The 14,536-nt window shown below is 37.9% G+C and overlaps 1 protein-coding gene across 3 annotated transcripts in view; it reads right to left on the minus strand.

Annotated features, from left to right (window-relative positions):
- LOC106878623 (plexin-A1) overlaps window positions 1-14,536 on the minus strand; it is an 803,747-nt gene that overhangs the window by 123,855 nt on the left and 665,356 nt on the right. For all 3 annotated transcript variants that reach the window (XM_052967952.1, XM_052967953.1, XM_052967951.1), the window contains exon 10: window positions 8,282-8,386. In XM_052967952.1, the coding sequence (XP_052823912.1) occupies window positions 8,282-8,386 (105 nt within the window). The remainder of the gene's footprint in view (window positions 1-8,281; window positions 8,387-14,536) is intronic.

Here is a 14,536-nt window from a genome sequence, read left to right on the forward strand (position 1 = left end):
CCAAAAGGTTCTCGCTTTATGCTTGAATAAAATATCACTATTATTATCATTATTATTATTATCATTATTATTATTATTACTATTATTCAGGTGGTGAGCTGGCAGAATCATTAGCATGTCGGACAAAATGCTTAGCAGTATTTCACCCATCGCTACATTCCGAGTTCAAATTCCACTGAAGTTGACTTTACCTTTCATCTTTTAGGGGTTGATAAAATAAATACCAGCTGAAAACTGGGGTCAATGTAATTGATTCATTCCCTCCCCGCAATATTGTTGCCCTTGTGGCAAAATTTGAAATTACCATTATTATTATTATTATTATTATTATTATTATAATTATTATTATTATTAGTTCAAATTCTGCCCAAGTCAGCTTTGCCAGTTATTTTTTTGGGGCCGATAAAATAAGTATTAGTTGAGCACTGGGACTCTTAGTGACTGTCCTACCCACTCATAACCTAGCAGTCAAGCAAAAGAGACCAATAAAATATGTACCAGGCTTAAAAATTAAAGTACTAGGATTGATTCATTTGACTAAAATTCTTCAAGGCAAAGCCCCAGCATGGCCGCAGTCTGGAGACTGAAATGAGTAAATGATAAAAGCTACACAGACAAAAAAATATCCTGCTAACCCCCACCCTCCATAAAATCTCAAATTCTTTTATCTAAAAAAAAAAAAAAAAAAAAAAAAAAATTAAATAATATACCCTACTATAATCACCACCCCTTTTAAGCTTCTGGCAGTAATGTAGAAGTTGAAGGTGAAGTCAGTTAAGAGAAGAATGAACATGATGGTGGCGGTGGTGGTGGTGGTTGTGCAGATGTGTAAACAGATAAGGTGGGGCATTGTCAAATGTTTAGACAACTGATCATGTACTACATATGTTTTTTTATGCATTCTCCAAAATGCACATGCATGCATTCACTCTGATGCATGCATCTGCATGAATGTCCTCTCAAGCATGCTACTTAGCAATGCAATTATTACAATAATTACCGAGACAACTTTCTTTCTTCCACTGGCAGTTCTGCAGACATAACAGTGTCGTGGAGAAGATAGGGGTAGCATGACAAAGGTGGTGTTGATAGGATGTTGTAGTATGTAAAGGAGGGACTGTAGAAGGACAGGGAGGGGAGCATATACTGGCTAGAAAGGTTGACAGCTGAAGGTTTGGTGATGGTATTTTGTAAAGGAGTGATGGTGGTGAGTTTATTTGATAGGGATGTCAGTACTGGGGGGGCATGTATGTGGAGCGGGATTTTTTTCTATTTTTCTAAAATTGAAAATAACTTATAGAAGTTTCTTTTTAAATAAATAAAAATCATATCACCATTATCACCATCATCATCATCATAATCATCATTTAATGTTCACGTTTGATACTAGCATGGGCTGGATGGTTTGGTAAGATCCAATGGATCCAAGAACTGCATTGTGCTCCAGTGTCTACTTTGACATGGTTTCTACAATGGGAAGCCCTTCCTAATGATAAAACCTTTTACATTGTGTGCCATGTGCTTTTTTCCACACTAATGGCACTAATATATTCACTATGCAGCTTGCAAGTCTAGACACTCTGAGGGAGGGAGCTTAATGCTAAGAGACGAGAGGTTAAAGTACGAAAGAAAGGGCCACATGGCTATTCACATCTTAGATCCCAGAACACCTCTTAGCCATCCATAGTTCACATTACATACACCATATGGAGTCCTAAATTACTCCTTTCCCACATATCAATCATAGCTATTTCCCTCACTGCAACAAAGCCTCGTTTTCCTTTTTACTGACCAAAGATTTTTGTCTTCATGAAGTTTACTCTCAAGAGCATGTGGCCCTGTGGTTAGGGTGTTGCACTTGCAATCGTAAGATCATGGTTTCAATTTACAGACTGAGTGGTATGTTGTGCTCTTGAATTATATGTTTAAAATAATAGTGATAATGATGACAATAATAGTTGTAGTAGTAATAATAATAATAATCCTTTCTACTAAAGGCACAAGGCCAGAAATTTGTGGAGAGGGGACTAGTTGATTACATCGACCCCCAGCATTTCACTGGTACTTAATTTATTGATTCTAAAAGGATGAAAAGCAAAGTTGACCTCGGTGAAATTTGAGTTCAGAAAGTGAAGACAGCGGAAATACCGCTAAACATTTCACCTGGCATACTAACAATTCCATCAGCTAGCCGCTTTAGTAATAACAGTAGTAATAATAATAATAATAATAATAATAATAATAATAATAATAATAATAATAATAATGATGGTGATGATGGACTTTCCTATTGAAGATAATGTATGACTGACTGTTTGGCTTTTTGTCAAATGACCTGCACAAATGATTTGTTTATAACAGTGGTTCCCAACCTTTTCACTACGAAGGACCCCCGTTTGATTTAAATGAGTTTTCCCACAGATCCCCAGGATATTGAAAGGTCTGTCAGCTTAACATGTTCATGGACCCCCGACTACTACCTTTGCAGACCACCAGGGGTCCATGGACCACAAGCTGGGAACCACTGGTTTAGTGATCAAATATATGTGCCATACATGAGCTCACTCCCTCCATCAAATCAACGTCCCCTGAACAGGTGTATGGTGTACTATATATAGTCAGGTGTCAAAGAGATCACAGAGTAATGTGAGAAGCAGTGTTTTGCCCAAGAACACAACATACCACCTGGTCTAGGAATTGAAACCACGGTCTTGCAATCATGAGTGCAACACCTTAAATACTAGGCCATGTGTCCTCAATGATAAAAATAACAATAATAGCTAGTTGTAAATCTCAAGAAGAGACCAGGGTAGTAACTATACTAAAAAGTAAAGTCAATCACCATATAAAAGTGGCCGTTTCATGTTACTACTAGTTTAACCCCAGGCAAATTCTCCACTAGCTGGTTATCGGTGTGACTCTGCCCCCTTTATATACAATATATTGTTAGCAGGCGGGAGCAAACCCCAACCACTCTCAAGCAGGTAATCTGAAATTTTTTGGGTAGGGGACTAGTCGATCCCCAGTCTTTCACTGGTACTAAATTTACTGACCTTGAAAGGATGAAAGGCAAAGTTGACCTTGGTGGAATTTGAACTCAGAATGTAGCTGCGGACGAAATACCGCCAAGCATTTCGTCCAGCATGCTAATAGTTTTGCCAGCTCACTGCCTTAATAATAGTAATAATACTAATCATTAGTATTTTTTTTTAAATTTGTTTTTGTGTTTTATAATTTTGGCAGAATATACTGATGTAGTTGGTAGGGGGAGATAACTTCTTTCAGGATTTTTAATTTATAATTTTTTTTTTTCAATAAATAAATATTTTTCTCTTAATGAATTCTTGAATTAGAAATATATTATAATTCTTATAAAAAGACATTACAAATTAAATTAAAAGCATTATTGCATTCAATCTCTTCTCCATAATTGACATTCTTCTCACAGTGATGGGGGAAGGAAGTGAAAACAGGGTGTATCTCCCCACCCATGCCACACGCATGAAACCCAGAAGTAAAAACTCAGTGAAATGTCAAGAATCTTATAATAACACCATAAGGAAAATTTGCTTTAGAAATGAAACATGATGGCAAGGGTACACTCCAGAAAATAGCATTTTTCTTCCCCACTTTTTCTCTCTGTTTTCTTTTCTTTTTTTATTTTTTTGATAATCTTTTAATGATAACAAAATGATGATGGTGAATAAATTCTAACATTAGAGCCAATAATAATAATAATAATAATGATAATAGCAATAATAAAATAAATGTATAAAAAAACAAACTCCTTAAATGTTAATGGATAGTTGGAGGGTATTTCAAAATATTTTCTTTAGCTACGTTTTCTATTTATCATCCACTCCTCATTTGTTTCATTACACCTCAAATGCCATTCCTCTCTTTGCATGCACACACACACACACACACACACACACACACACACAGCCCTGCTACTTTTCTACAACTGGAAGTACATTTTTATAACTTTTGCCATGAAGGCCAACAGCACATTTCATGGTGATGACAATGATGATGTTGATGATGATGATGATGATGATGCTTTTTAAACACTCCTTTATTTATTTATTCATTTGAATTTTAACAATTCCCTTTTGGCAGCAGTGGTGGGAGCAGAAGACACAATGTCTGCCACCAACCAACCAACCAACCAACTTAAAAAAAAAAAAAGCAACAGAAAACACCCTTACCCACTTTTATTCATTTATCGACAATACTGCAATCCCAATATGGCAGTGGTGGCAATCAGGGTGTCATCCCTTTTAACACCACTCTTATTTTATGTATTAATTTTAATAACCTCGCTCTATGCTGGTTAGGGTGGGGCTTGAAATTGTTGACAGAACAAGAGTGGAGTGCATCCTTTTTTTTCTCACACTTTTCTTTTTCTGTATGTATTTGTGTGTGTGTGCATACATGTGCATGTGTGCACATATAAGGTGTAGTTGTAAGGATGGTTTACATGGTAAGAAGTTTGCTTCCAAACCACATGGTTCTGAGTTCAGTCTCACCTCAGGCAAGTGTCTCCTGCTATAGCAACCAAGACCTTGAGACTGGATTTGGTAGATGGAAACTGAAAGAAGCCCATCATATGGACGTGTGTGTACATAAGCATGTGCATGTGTGTGTCCTTCTCTTCCTCTTTTTAATTTTAGAGTAAATTTTGACCATTTGACCAGTCACCTACTTTGTACCAAGGTCGTAAAGGAAAGCATCCGGTCTTAACCATCCTTTAAATCTTAAGGTCTTGCAGATATTTATAGTTGCAGATATCATGATAATTTGTAGCGTATGAATTTAAGATTTGCATTCTCTCCCCACGATCCCAAGTTCAGCCATACTTTGCACCAGATGTATCCTGATTCTCCAATAATAATAGGTACGAAGCTGACGGTGTACCTTCAGTACTGGATTTGAAAACTCCGTCTGTTCATCCAGACAAATGAACTAACGAACAAATGTATGTATGTATGTATGCATGCTTGCATGCATTTGTGTATGTGTTTGTGTTTCCTTGTCTTGACATTGCATGATAGTTGTAAATGGTTGTCACTGTGATGCAAACAGTGTCATTTACTTCCATTATTCTGCAAGAATATGTTTGACCATGGGGAAATATTACCTTGCTTGGAAACAGATGAGGGCTGGCAACAAGAAGGGTATCCAGCCATTGCAAATTACCTCAGTAAACTGCATCTGACCCACATAGGTATGGATATGTTGTTGATGATCATGACAATATATGTGTGTGGTTAGGGCAGCAGACTCGCGGTCAGTGGATTGCGGTTTCGATTCCCAGAGTGGGCGTTGTGAGTGTTTATTGAGCGCAAACACCTAAGCTGCACAAGGCTCCGGCAGGGGGTGGTAGCGACCCCTGTTGTACAAAAAAGAAGGCGGCTCGCCGCTGGCAGAAACGTTAGCACGCCAGGTGAAATGCTTAGCGGTATTTCACCTGGCATGCTAACGTTTCTGCCAGCTCGCCGCTTTCTTTTTTATACAACAGGGGTCGCTACAAGGTTTTTTTTTTCTCCTTTACTTTTTCTTTTTTTTCCCCTACCCCTTTGACTAAGCAGGCATACAGCCTCCTAACACACACACACACACACACACGTGCTCTGTATCTCTCAGGTCTTCACTGTTGTCTACCCCGAAGGGTATCAATCAAAATCATCTGTTTTCGCTCAATAAACACTCGTCTGCTGCTACGTTCTGAGTTCAAATTGCCTTTCATCCTTTCGGGGTTGATAAATTAAGTACCATTTACGCACTGGGGTCAATATCATCGACTTAATCCGTTTGTCTGTCCTTGTTTGTCCCCTTTGTGTGCAGCCCCTTGTGGGTAGTAAAGAAATAACACATGAATAGGCCTTTGTATTTGTCCTCCACTACCACTTGGCAACTGGTGTTGGTTTGTCTATGTTCCTGTAGCTTAGTGATTTGGTAAAAGAGACCAACTGAATTGTGATGCAATGGTGGTGGGGGGAATGACAAAAGACACATGTATGCGAATGTGTGTGTGTTCCAGATGGTGGCATGGAGTTATAGCAGAAGTCACTCAAGATGCTATGCTGTGGGATTGAATTTGAAACCACATGGCTGCAAAACCAGCTTCTTAACTACACAACCATTCCTGTGTCTATGGTGAAAAAGTTCTCAAAGACTAGTGATGGTGAAGGGGTTGGAGAGAATGGAAAAGTAGTGAGTGATGTTGACTTTGATGGTAAATTGGCTAGAAATATTACAGATGAGAGGTGAGGGTGGAAGTGGTGGTGAAGGGGTTAATGACAAAACCATGGGTAATGTGGAGTAAATGGAGGTGAATGGGTGGATGAGTGGGTATGTGTAGTGTTACTGAGTAAAGGAAGTGGCTGCAGTAGGGTAGCAGGGTAGAAAGGAGTGAGAAGAAAATACCTTAAACTGCACAAATCGACCCCTTCTTGGAAAATGGAAGGAGAAAAAAGAAAGAAAGAAAGAAAGGAAAGGGAAGAGGGAGGCGAGGAGGTAGAAGGGAAGAAACTACAGTAACAAGAACAACAACAAGATGAAGAAGAGCAATATTAAGTTGAAGATGATGATGATGATATATTAGATGATTTTGATTGATACCCTTCGGGGTAGACAACAGTGAAGACCTGAGAGATACAGAGCACGTGTGTGTGTGTGTGTGTGTGTTAGGAGGCTGTATGCCTGCTTAGTCAAAGGGGTAGGGGAAAAAAAAGAAAAAGTAAAGGAGAAAAAAAAAACCTTGTTGAGAATAATTTAATATTTAGAATTGGAATAGTAAAATAATTTAAATTCCTGGTTTGGTGATTTAAGAGAGGGTTTCCTTTAAAATACTTAAACGTTTTTTTGGAAAGCAATGGTACTGGGCAGAATAATGAGACAACTGGGTGCAGCTGTTTCACTGCCAGTGATTTGGCATATCCGACTATCTCTGTTCTCTTTAAATTGCTCTATGTAATTCCTTCACTTTCTGAATGAATAATATAGTCATTTAAAGTACACCTCTACCAACTTTCCTTTTATTTCAACAATTTCACAAAGGTTTTATTCCATACATGAGTCTTTGTAGAGGTCAACTGACTTATAATCCTTCAATTAACTTAAAATCTTTCTTAAATTAACGTAAAATTTACTTAAAATCTTAAATTAACTTAAAATCCTTCTTAAATTTATTACCTTATAGATAGTAGGTCACATTGGAAAACATAGTCTAAGATAAGCATTGTCTAAAAAAAGAAGAGGACTGGCTGGCTCTGACTAGAATTATTTAACCAGTACCATCTTAAGGAATGGTCACATGGGGTAGTTGCCCAGGAGCCTCATAGGTCTAAAGCTGAAATTCTGATCTATGTAAGTTGTGGCTCGATGTTGATTAAAATTTACTATAGGGCCCTGTGTAGTGATTTGCTTGGGGCCTATAATGCTGCAAAGATGACCCTGATTTTGATCATTTGTCTGCAAAATTAAAAACGATCGGGAACTAAGCAATAACAAGGTGATAACATGTTGCCTAACCTGTTTCCAGACCACATTGTACCAGCAACACTCAGCCCAGAGATAGTGATCTCAAATTCCTCTGAACAGGTGATCATGTGGAAAATAATTGTGCCTTAGGAAGGATATATGGAAGAAACTCCTAAGAAGCGGCTTACCAAATACCAAAAGCTTGTAGAGCAGTGTAGAAACCATGGCTGGCAAGTGCACTGCAAAGCTTTCGAAGTAGGAAGCTGGGGTTTTATGGGGGCATTCATTCTGCAAAGATCTGACTGATCATGGTGCAACAAAAAGGAGAACCATAAACTCAATTACTGAATCTGCAGGGAAGGCCACTAGGTGGCTTTGGATAAAGTGGGTAGGCCAGTAGTTTACTGCTACTGGGATGGAAGCTGGGACTTAACCCTAGATGGATCGACTGGGTTGGAAAGGTCTAATGTTGAAAGACTTAAAACCCCCAGAGAACTCTGAAGTACCACTGATGAGGCATCCTAGAGAATCAATAAGATGCATCTTGTAGCTTCTGTAGAAATCCCAAGCCATGTATGTATCACTTGCAATATTTTCTTCCTCCTCGTCTCATTGGGAAAGAATCAAAGATACACTAGTTTTAAATTAGAAAGCTTAATTAACTTCAGTCAATGGAAGAGAGTTTAAGAAAGGTGATGTGCTTAGCCATCACATCTCAGATTAATGAAATCACATGCACGCAGAGAAATTCAAATATATATTAATTAAGAGAGACAAAATAATCTCGATTACTTACTTTTAAGTTCATTGCCTTCAAGGAAACGCTTTTTTCAGTGCCAGAGGCAACAGGTATGACAGCCGAATCATATTCAATCCGTGGACATAATTTTGATCCGGTATACTGCCAATAGAAATTGGGAAAAAAAGTTATATATATATATCCACACACACATAAAATTAATTTCACAACTGAATAGCGTCAATCTTTTTAACCAATAACTAGCAGCAAATACAGTACACATGCACACACACACACACACACACATAGTCTGACATATAATAAAAAAAAAGGTCTCTGCAATTTATTTCTTTTACACTGAATGCAAAAAAAAAAAAAGACTAGTCGTTTTTGTACTAAAACTACTGCAATAATAATAATAATAATAATAATAATGATAATAATAATGAAAGAATGGTGGGGATAAGAACTTGTCTGTGTGTGTGTGTGTGTGTGTGTGTGTATATATATATACACACACATATATATATGTATGTGTGTGTGTGTATATATATATATATATATATATATATTATTATTATTATTATATATATATATATATGTGTGTGTGTGTGTGTGTGTGTGTGTGTGTGTGTATATATGGAAATAATTAGTGATGGAAGAAAAAGCTAGGAGACACAAGGAGGAAGCAAGAGAACACTTGTTAGACAGAAAGATGGTAGAAGACAAGATTGAAGAAGAAGCAAGAACAACAACAACAAGCATAAAAATCATAAAAAAGAAAAATATATGAATGTATAAAAGAAAGGCAAAAAATGTAGGACAAGAACTAGAAATAAAGAGAGAAAGAAAAAAAAGAAAAATATAAATATAACAAAAAAAAAATGATGGCTGTGACAGAAGTGATGAGACAGAGAGCTTTCAAGTGTGAAAGACCGCTTGAAATAATGAAAGAATGAAAGAAATTTTGCTGACATATACTTCCTGCCATCAGTGGAATCAACAGTCACAGACAGTGAACAATGGTAATAATCAAAGAGGAGAAAGAACAGTAGTAGAGAATATAACCACTTAGGAGCCCAACTAAAAAAAACGTGGGTTGGAGGATATTCAGGTGAGATGAAATTGAATGGAGAGAGACATTTTCATTCATCTTGTAGATTCTTCAAATTAAAAATTTTTTGAAAGATAAAAAAAATAATTGCTAATTTGAAGGTAACACACAGCCCAAGATATAGAGGAGATGGGGGTTAGGGTTAGAGGATATTCAAGGTGAGATGAAGTTGATGGAGAGAAAATGTTTGCTCATTTTGTTCTTTTTCTTCTTTCAATCAAGAGACCATGGCCATACTGGAGCACCGCCGCCTTGAGTTTTTAGTCAAATGAATTAACCCCCAGTACATTTTCCTTTTAAACCTGGTACTTATTGTATCAGCCTCTTTAGCCAAACTGCTAAATTATGGGGATGTAAACACACCAACACCTGTTGTCAACCAACGGTTGGAGACAAATACTGAACTCAAAGATATGCCCACTCACGCAACAAGTTTCTTCAGTTTCCATCTACCAAATCCACTCACAAGGTTTTGGTCAGCCTGAGACTATATAAGTAGAAGACACTTGCCCAAGGTGCCATGCAGTGAGATTGAATCTGGAACCATGTGGTTGGGAAACAAGTTTCTTACCACATAGCCAGACACCGGTACCTATATCCATGCCAGTAGATTATTCAAATTAAAGAATATTTGAAAGAGACAAAAAAAAAATAATAATAATAATTTGACAACCAGTGATACAAAGGAAGAATTTTCAGGCAAGTTATCTACTCCATCCGTGTTCGCCACACATTCTCCTCCCCCCTATCTTGCACTCTCCTTTCAAACTCTTGTGAGCCTCTTGCCCACTCTGTCAAATCCTCTCAACCTTTCCACTCTAGGCGCAAGGCCTAAAATTTTTGGGAGATGGGGGCAGTCGATTAGATCAACACCAGTATGCAACTGGTACTTAATTTATCGACCCTGAAAGAATGAAAGGCAAAGTTGACCTTGGCGGAATTTGAACTCATAATGTAGCACCAGGCAAAATACTGCTTAGCAAATCCTCTCAACCATTTCACTTATATTCCTCTCTCTGTACCTTAAGGGTCATCCCATCTAATACATGTTCACTGCTAGGTTCTCTCATCTTTCTCTTTTCTGACTGGAGTACCTATGTATCTCCACTGCAGCAAGATACTTGTTCTATACTGCCTCTCATCACTTGTCACAAAGCCACCTTGTTCTATGCTACTCCTCCTCCCTTTCAGTTGAGGGGGTCATGCCTTGCAAGTTACTTGGAGACCTCACTAGGGCTGGTGCCATGTAAAAAAGCCCCAGTACACTCTGTAAAAAGGTTGGTGTTAGAAAAGTTGCCCAGCCATAGACACCATGCCAAAGCAGACAGTAGAGCTTGGCATAGTTCCCCCGATTTTTGCTGTTCCTGTCAGACTGGCCAACCCATACCAGCACGGAAAACAGACGTTAAATGGTGGTGAAGATGATGATGACGAAGTGGATGGAGAGATTATATTTGTTTATCATTGTAGATTCAAATTTAAAATGTTTTGAAAAAAATGAAAAAAATCCTAATTTAATGAACAGACAAAAGGTATTGAACTGGCAGAATCATTAGTGTCAGGCAAAAAATGCTGAAAGGCATTACATTCTGAGTTCAAATTCTGCCAAGGTTGACTTTGTCTTTCATCCTTTCAGAGTCAATAAAATAAGTACTAGTTGAGCACTGGAGTCAATGTAATCAACTTACCCCCTCCCCCAAAATTGCTGGCCTTGCACTAAAATTTGAAATCAATTTAATGAACAAACAACCCATAATATAGAAGGGCTTGTGGGTTAGAGGATACTCAAGGAGAGCTGATGTTGGTCTTTTACCTTTTACTTGTTTCACTCACTGGACCATGGCCACATTAGGGCATCACCTTAAAGGCTTTTTAGCTGAAAAAACTGACCTCAATGTCTCTTTTTACCAAACTGCTAGATTACAGTGATGTAAACAAACCAACACTCGTGAAGCAGTGATGGAGTGATAGAGACACAGAGACACACAAACATTGACTGCAGTCACACACACACATGCACACATATACAATGAGCTTCAATACAGTTTCCATCTATCAATTTCACTAAAGTTATAGAAGAAGACACTTGCTAAGGTGCTGCACAGTGGGACAGAACCCAAAACCCTGTAGTTGTAAACAAGCTTCTCAGACACACAGCTATGCGTAGGAGAGAAATTCTCATACATCTTGTAGCTGATTCAAATCAAAATATTTTTGAAAGAGAAAAGAAAAATGCTAATTTGGAAGTAATGGATGGATAACCCATGATATAGAGGAGGGGTTGCAAATGGCAGTATGTTTTTATAATTGCTTTCTTGTTTCTTAAATTAAGAGATGTTTGGTGAGAAAAAAGTCTAACAGAACAGCTTTTTAAAATGAAAACGCACACACAAAAAAAAAAAAAACAACATTTGTCTAGAATTCACCTGCTGTTTTACTCCAAATGTGTGTATTTGCTGGTTTTAACGAATGGAATGGAAGAAAAAGTTCAACAAGAGAAGGAAAAGCCAGTGTGTTGTGGGGAGGGTGTTTGAGGGGGAATGGTATTTAGTTTTGAAGCTCAGAGGAAGTGGAACCAGTGAAGATGTTGTAGAAGACAGAAAAAGCATAAGATTCAGCATATTACTGAGTGAAAGTTTGCCGATCGATCAAACGATCTGATTTTTGACTGATTAGCAAACAACCACTTGCCAACAGAGAGAGATAGCTGTGTGATTAACATTTAAAAAGAAGCACTGAGCATTTCAGCATATGTGTGTATGTACATTATCTATCTATCTATCTATCTATCTATATATATATATATATCTATATATATATATCATTACCAACATTTAATGTCCGTTGCCCATGCTGGCATGGGTTGCACGGTTTGACCAGGGCTGGTACGCTGAGGGGCTGCACAAGACTCCAGTCTGATTTGGCATGGTTATCATGGCTGGATGCCCTTCCTAATGCCAACCACTCCGAGAGTGTAATGGGCGCTTTTACATGCCACTGGCATGAATGCCAGTTGCATGATACCAGTATCTGCTGTAACTATGACTTCATTTGGCTTGATGGGTCCAACATGATATATTGATGCTCCAGCATGGCATATTACCAAAAGGTCTCGGTTATTTGTCATTGCTTACAATGGTGGGATTTGAACTCAGAACATAAAGAGCTGGAGGAAATGTCAGTAAGCATTCTGTCCAGGACAGTGATGATTCTATCAGCTTGGTGCTACTGTTGCTGCTGCTGCTGATCATATTGACCCCCAGTATTCAGCTGGTACTTATTTTGTCAACCCCAGAAAGATGAAAGGTAAAGTCGACTTCAGTGGGATTTGAACTCAGAACATAAAGACAGGCAAAATGCCGCTAAGCATTTCGACCGATAATTGAAAGAAAGATTAAGAGACGAAACAAGAATAAAAATGAGTATAAAATACAGAGAGAAAGAGAGGGAGGAGAGAGAGAGAGTGAGAGTGGCCACGTAGTAATGTTTGTGGGTGGGAGGAAATGAATTTTTTTTTTTTTTTTTAAGAAGATTTAGAAAACTTAAAAACTTGGATTAGGTTACTTGAACTGAAGGATTAAGATTTTGTGAGAAAGTACTATTTAATTAAGATAAGGACATCGCACATACACACAGTAAAAAAAAAAGAAGGAAGGAAGGAAGGAAGAAGAGGAAATACTAATTATATCTTGTAATAGTCTTAATGGCACCAAAGTTCTAGAGTAGAATAATAGTGCTAACTGACCTTAGAAGTAAGCGTGGATGGAAGACAGGGTAGATTGTGAAATGCGTTGCAGTAATAATAGTGTGTAAGCTGGGCTGTCTTGTTTCCTACACTTCTAAACCACATTTTATTTTTAATCCTTTAGAATAATGGTTTTCTTTTGTGTATGCCCTACCCTTAAAGCCATTCTAAGTAGATTCTACATCCCTTCAATTTTAATGCAAAACTTTATCAATCCACAAGCAATGCATTATTGGTTTGGTTAAAACCAGCAAGTCTTTAATTAATACAATGCCTAAGTCATTTAGAAATAGCAACCAAATCTGTTTCACATCATATTCTACCATGTTAAAAAACAAAGGATATCATTAATAATAATAATCATCATCATTGGTTTTAACATCTACTTTCCCATGCTTGTATAGATCAGATGGTATTTGTTGAGGAGGATTTTCTATGGAAGAATACCTTTCCTGTCACCAACCCTCAACTGTTTCCAAGCAAGATAATATCTCTTTATACCACAGAATGCAGGAAACTGGTCTTGTTAGCCTATGGCTCAGGAAGGATTTTTGATCCTATTTCTTTTACCAGGTTTTGCTAGTTCATTCTTTCTTTCTAGGCTGTTGCACTCACAATCACTTGGTTGTGGGTTCAATTCCCTGACAGGGCAGTGCATTGTGTTCTTGAGCAAAACACTTAATTTCACATTGCCCCAGCCCCCCTTTAATCAGTGAAGGGATTATTGGCCTGCTTGCCCAGACAGTGGGGTGACATAATTTAAAGGTTAAAACAATGCAAAAGCGCATTGTGACCAGCGATGTGTAACAACATCTGATAGCCTGGTTGGTCATGTGATATATATGTAGATCTGGCACAAGATCACCTTTGCAATGCCCTCTCCCCTCTTAAAGGATCTTTGTCTTGCAAGTTACTTGGTGACCCTTCCAGTGCTGGTGTCACATAAAAAAAAACATCCAGGCAACACTATTAAGTGGTTGATGTTAGGAAGGGCATCCAACTGTAAAAACCATGCCAAAATTGACTTCACCTTTGTTCATATGGCATATAAAAAGCACTCAGTCCACTCTGTAGGGTGGTTGGTATAAGGAAGGGCATCCAACTGTAAAAACTAGGCCAAAACAGACACAGAAGTCTAGGGCAGTTTTCTGCTTGTCAAACTGTCCAACCTATGCCAGCATGGAAAGCGGACATTAAATGATGATGATGTTATATATATACGAAAAAAAACAACAACAGACGAGGACAGGTGGTGTAAACAACAAAAGGATGTATTAGTATGACACTCGGGAATACGGAAAGTCTTTAACGTTTCTAGCTACGCTCTTCAACAGAAAGAATACAGATCGTTGACCAAACACCATTCAATTTTTTTTCTCCGTGTTTTTCTCCATATTCTTTCTGTTGAAGAGCGTAGCTCGAAACGTTAAAGACTTTCCGTATTCCCGAGCGT

This window comes from Octopus bimaculoides, chromosome 5 (genome assembly GCF_001194135.2).
Source record: "Octopus bimaculoides isolate UCB-OBI-ISO-001 chromosome 5, ASM119413v2, whole genome shotgun sequence".
NCBI classification, from domain to species: domain Eukaryota; kingdom Metazoa; phylum Mollusca; class Cephalopoda; order Octopoda; family Octopodidae; genus Octopus; species Octopus bimaculoides.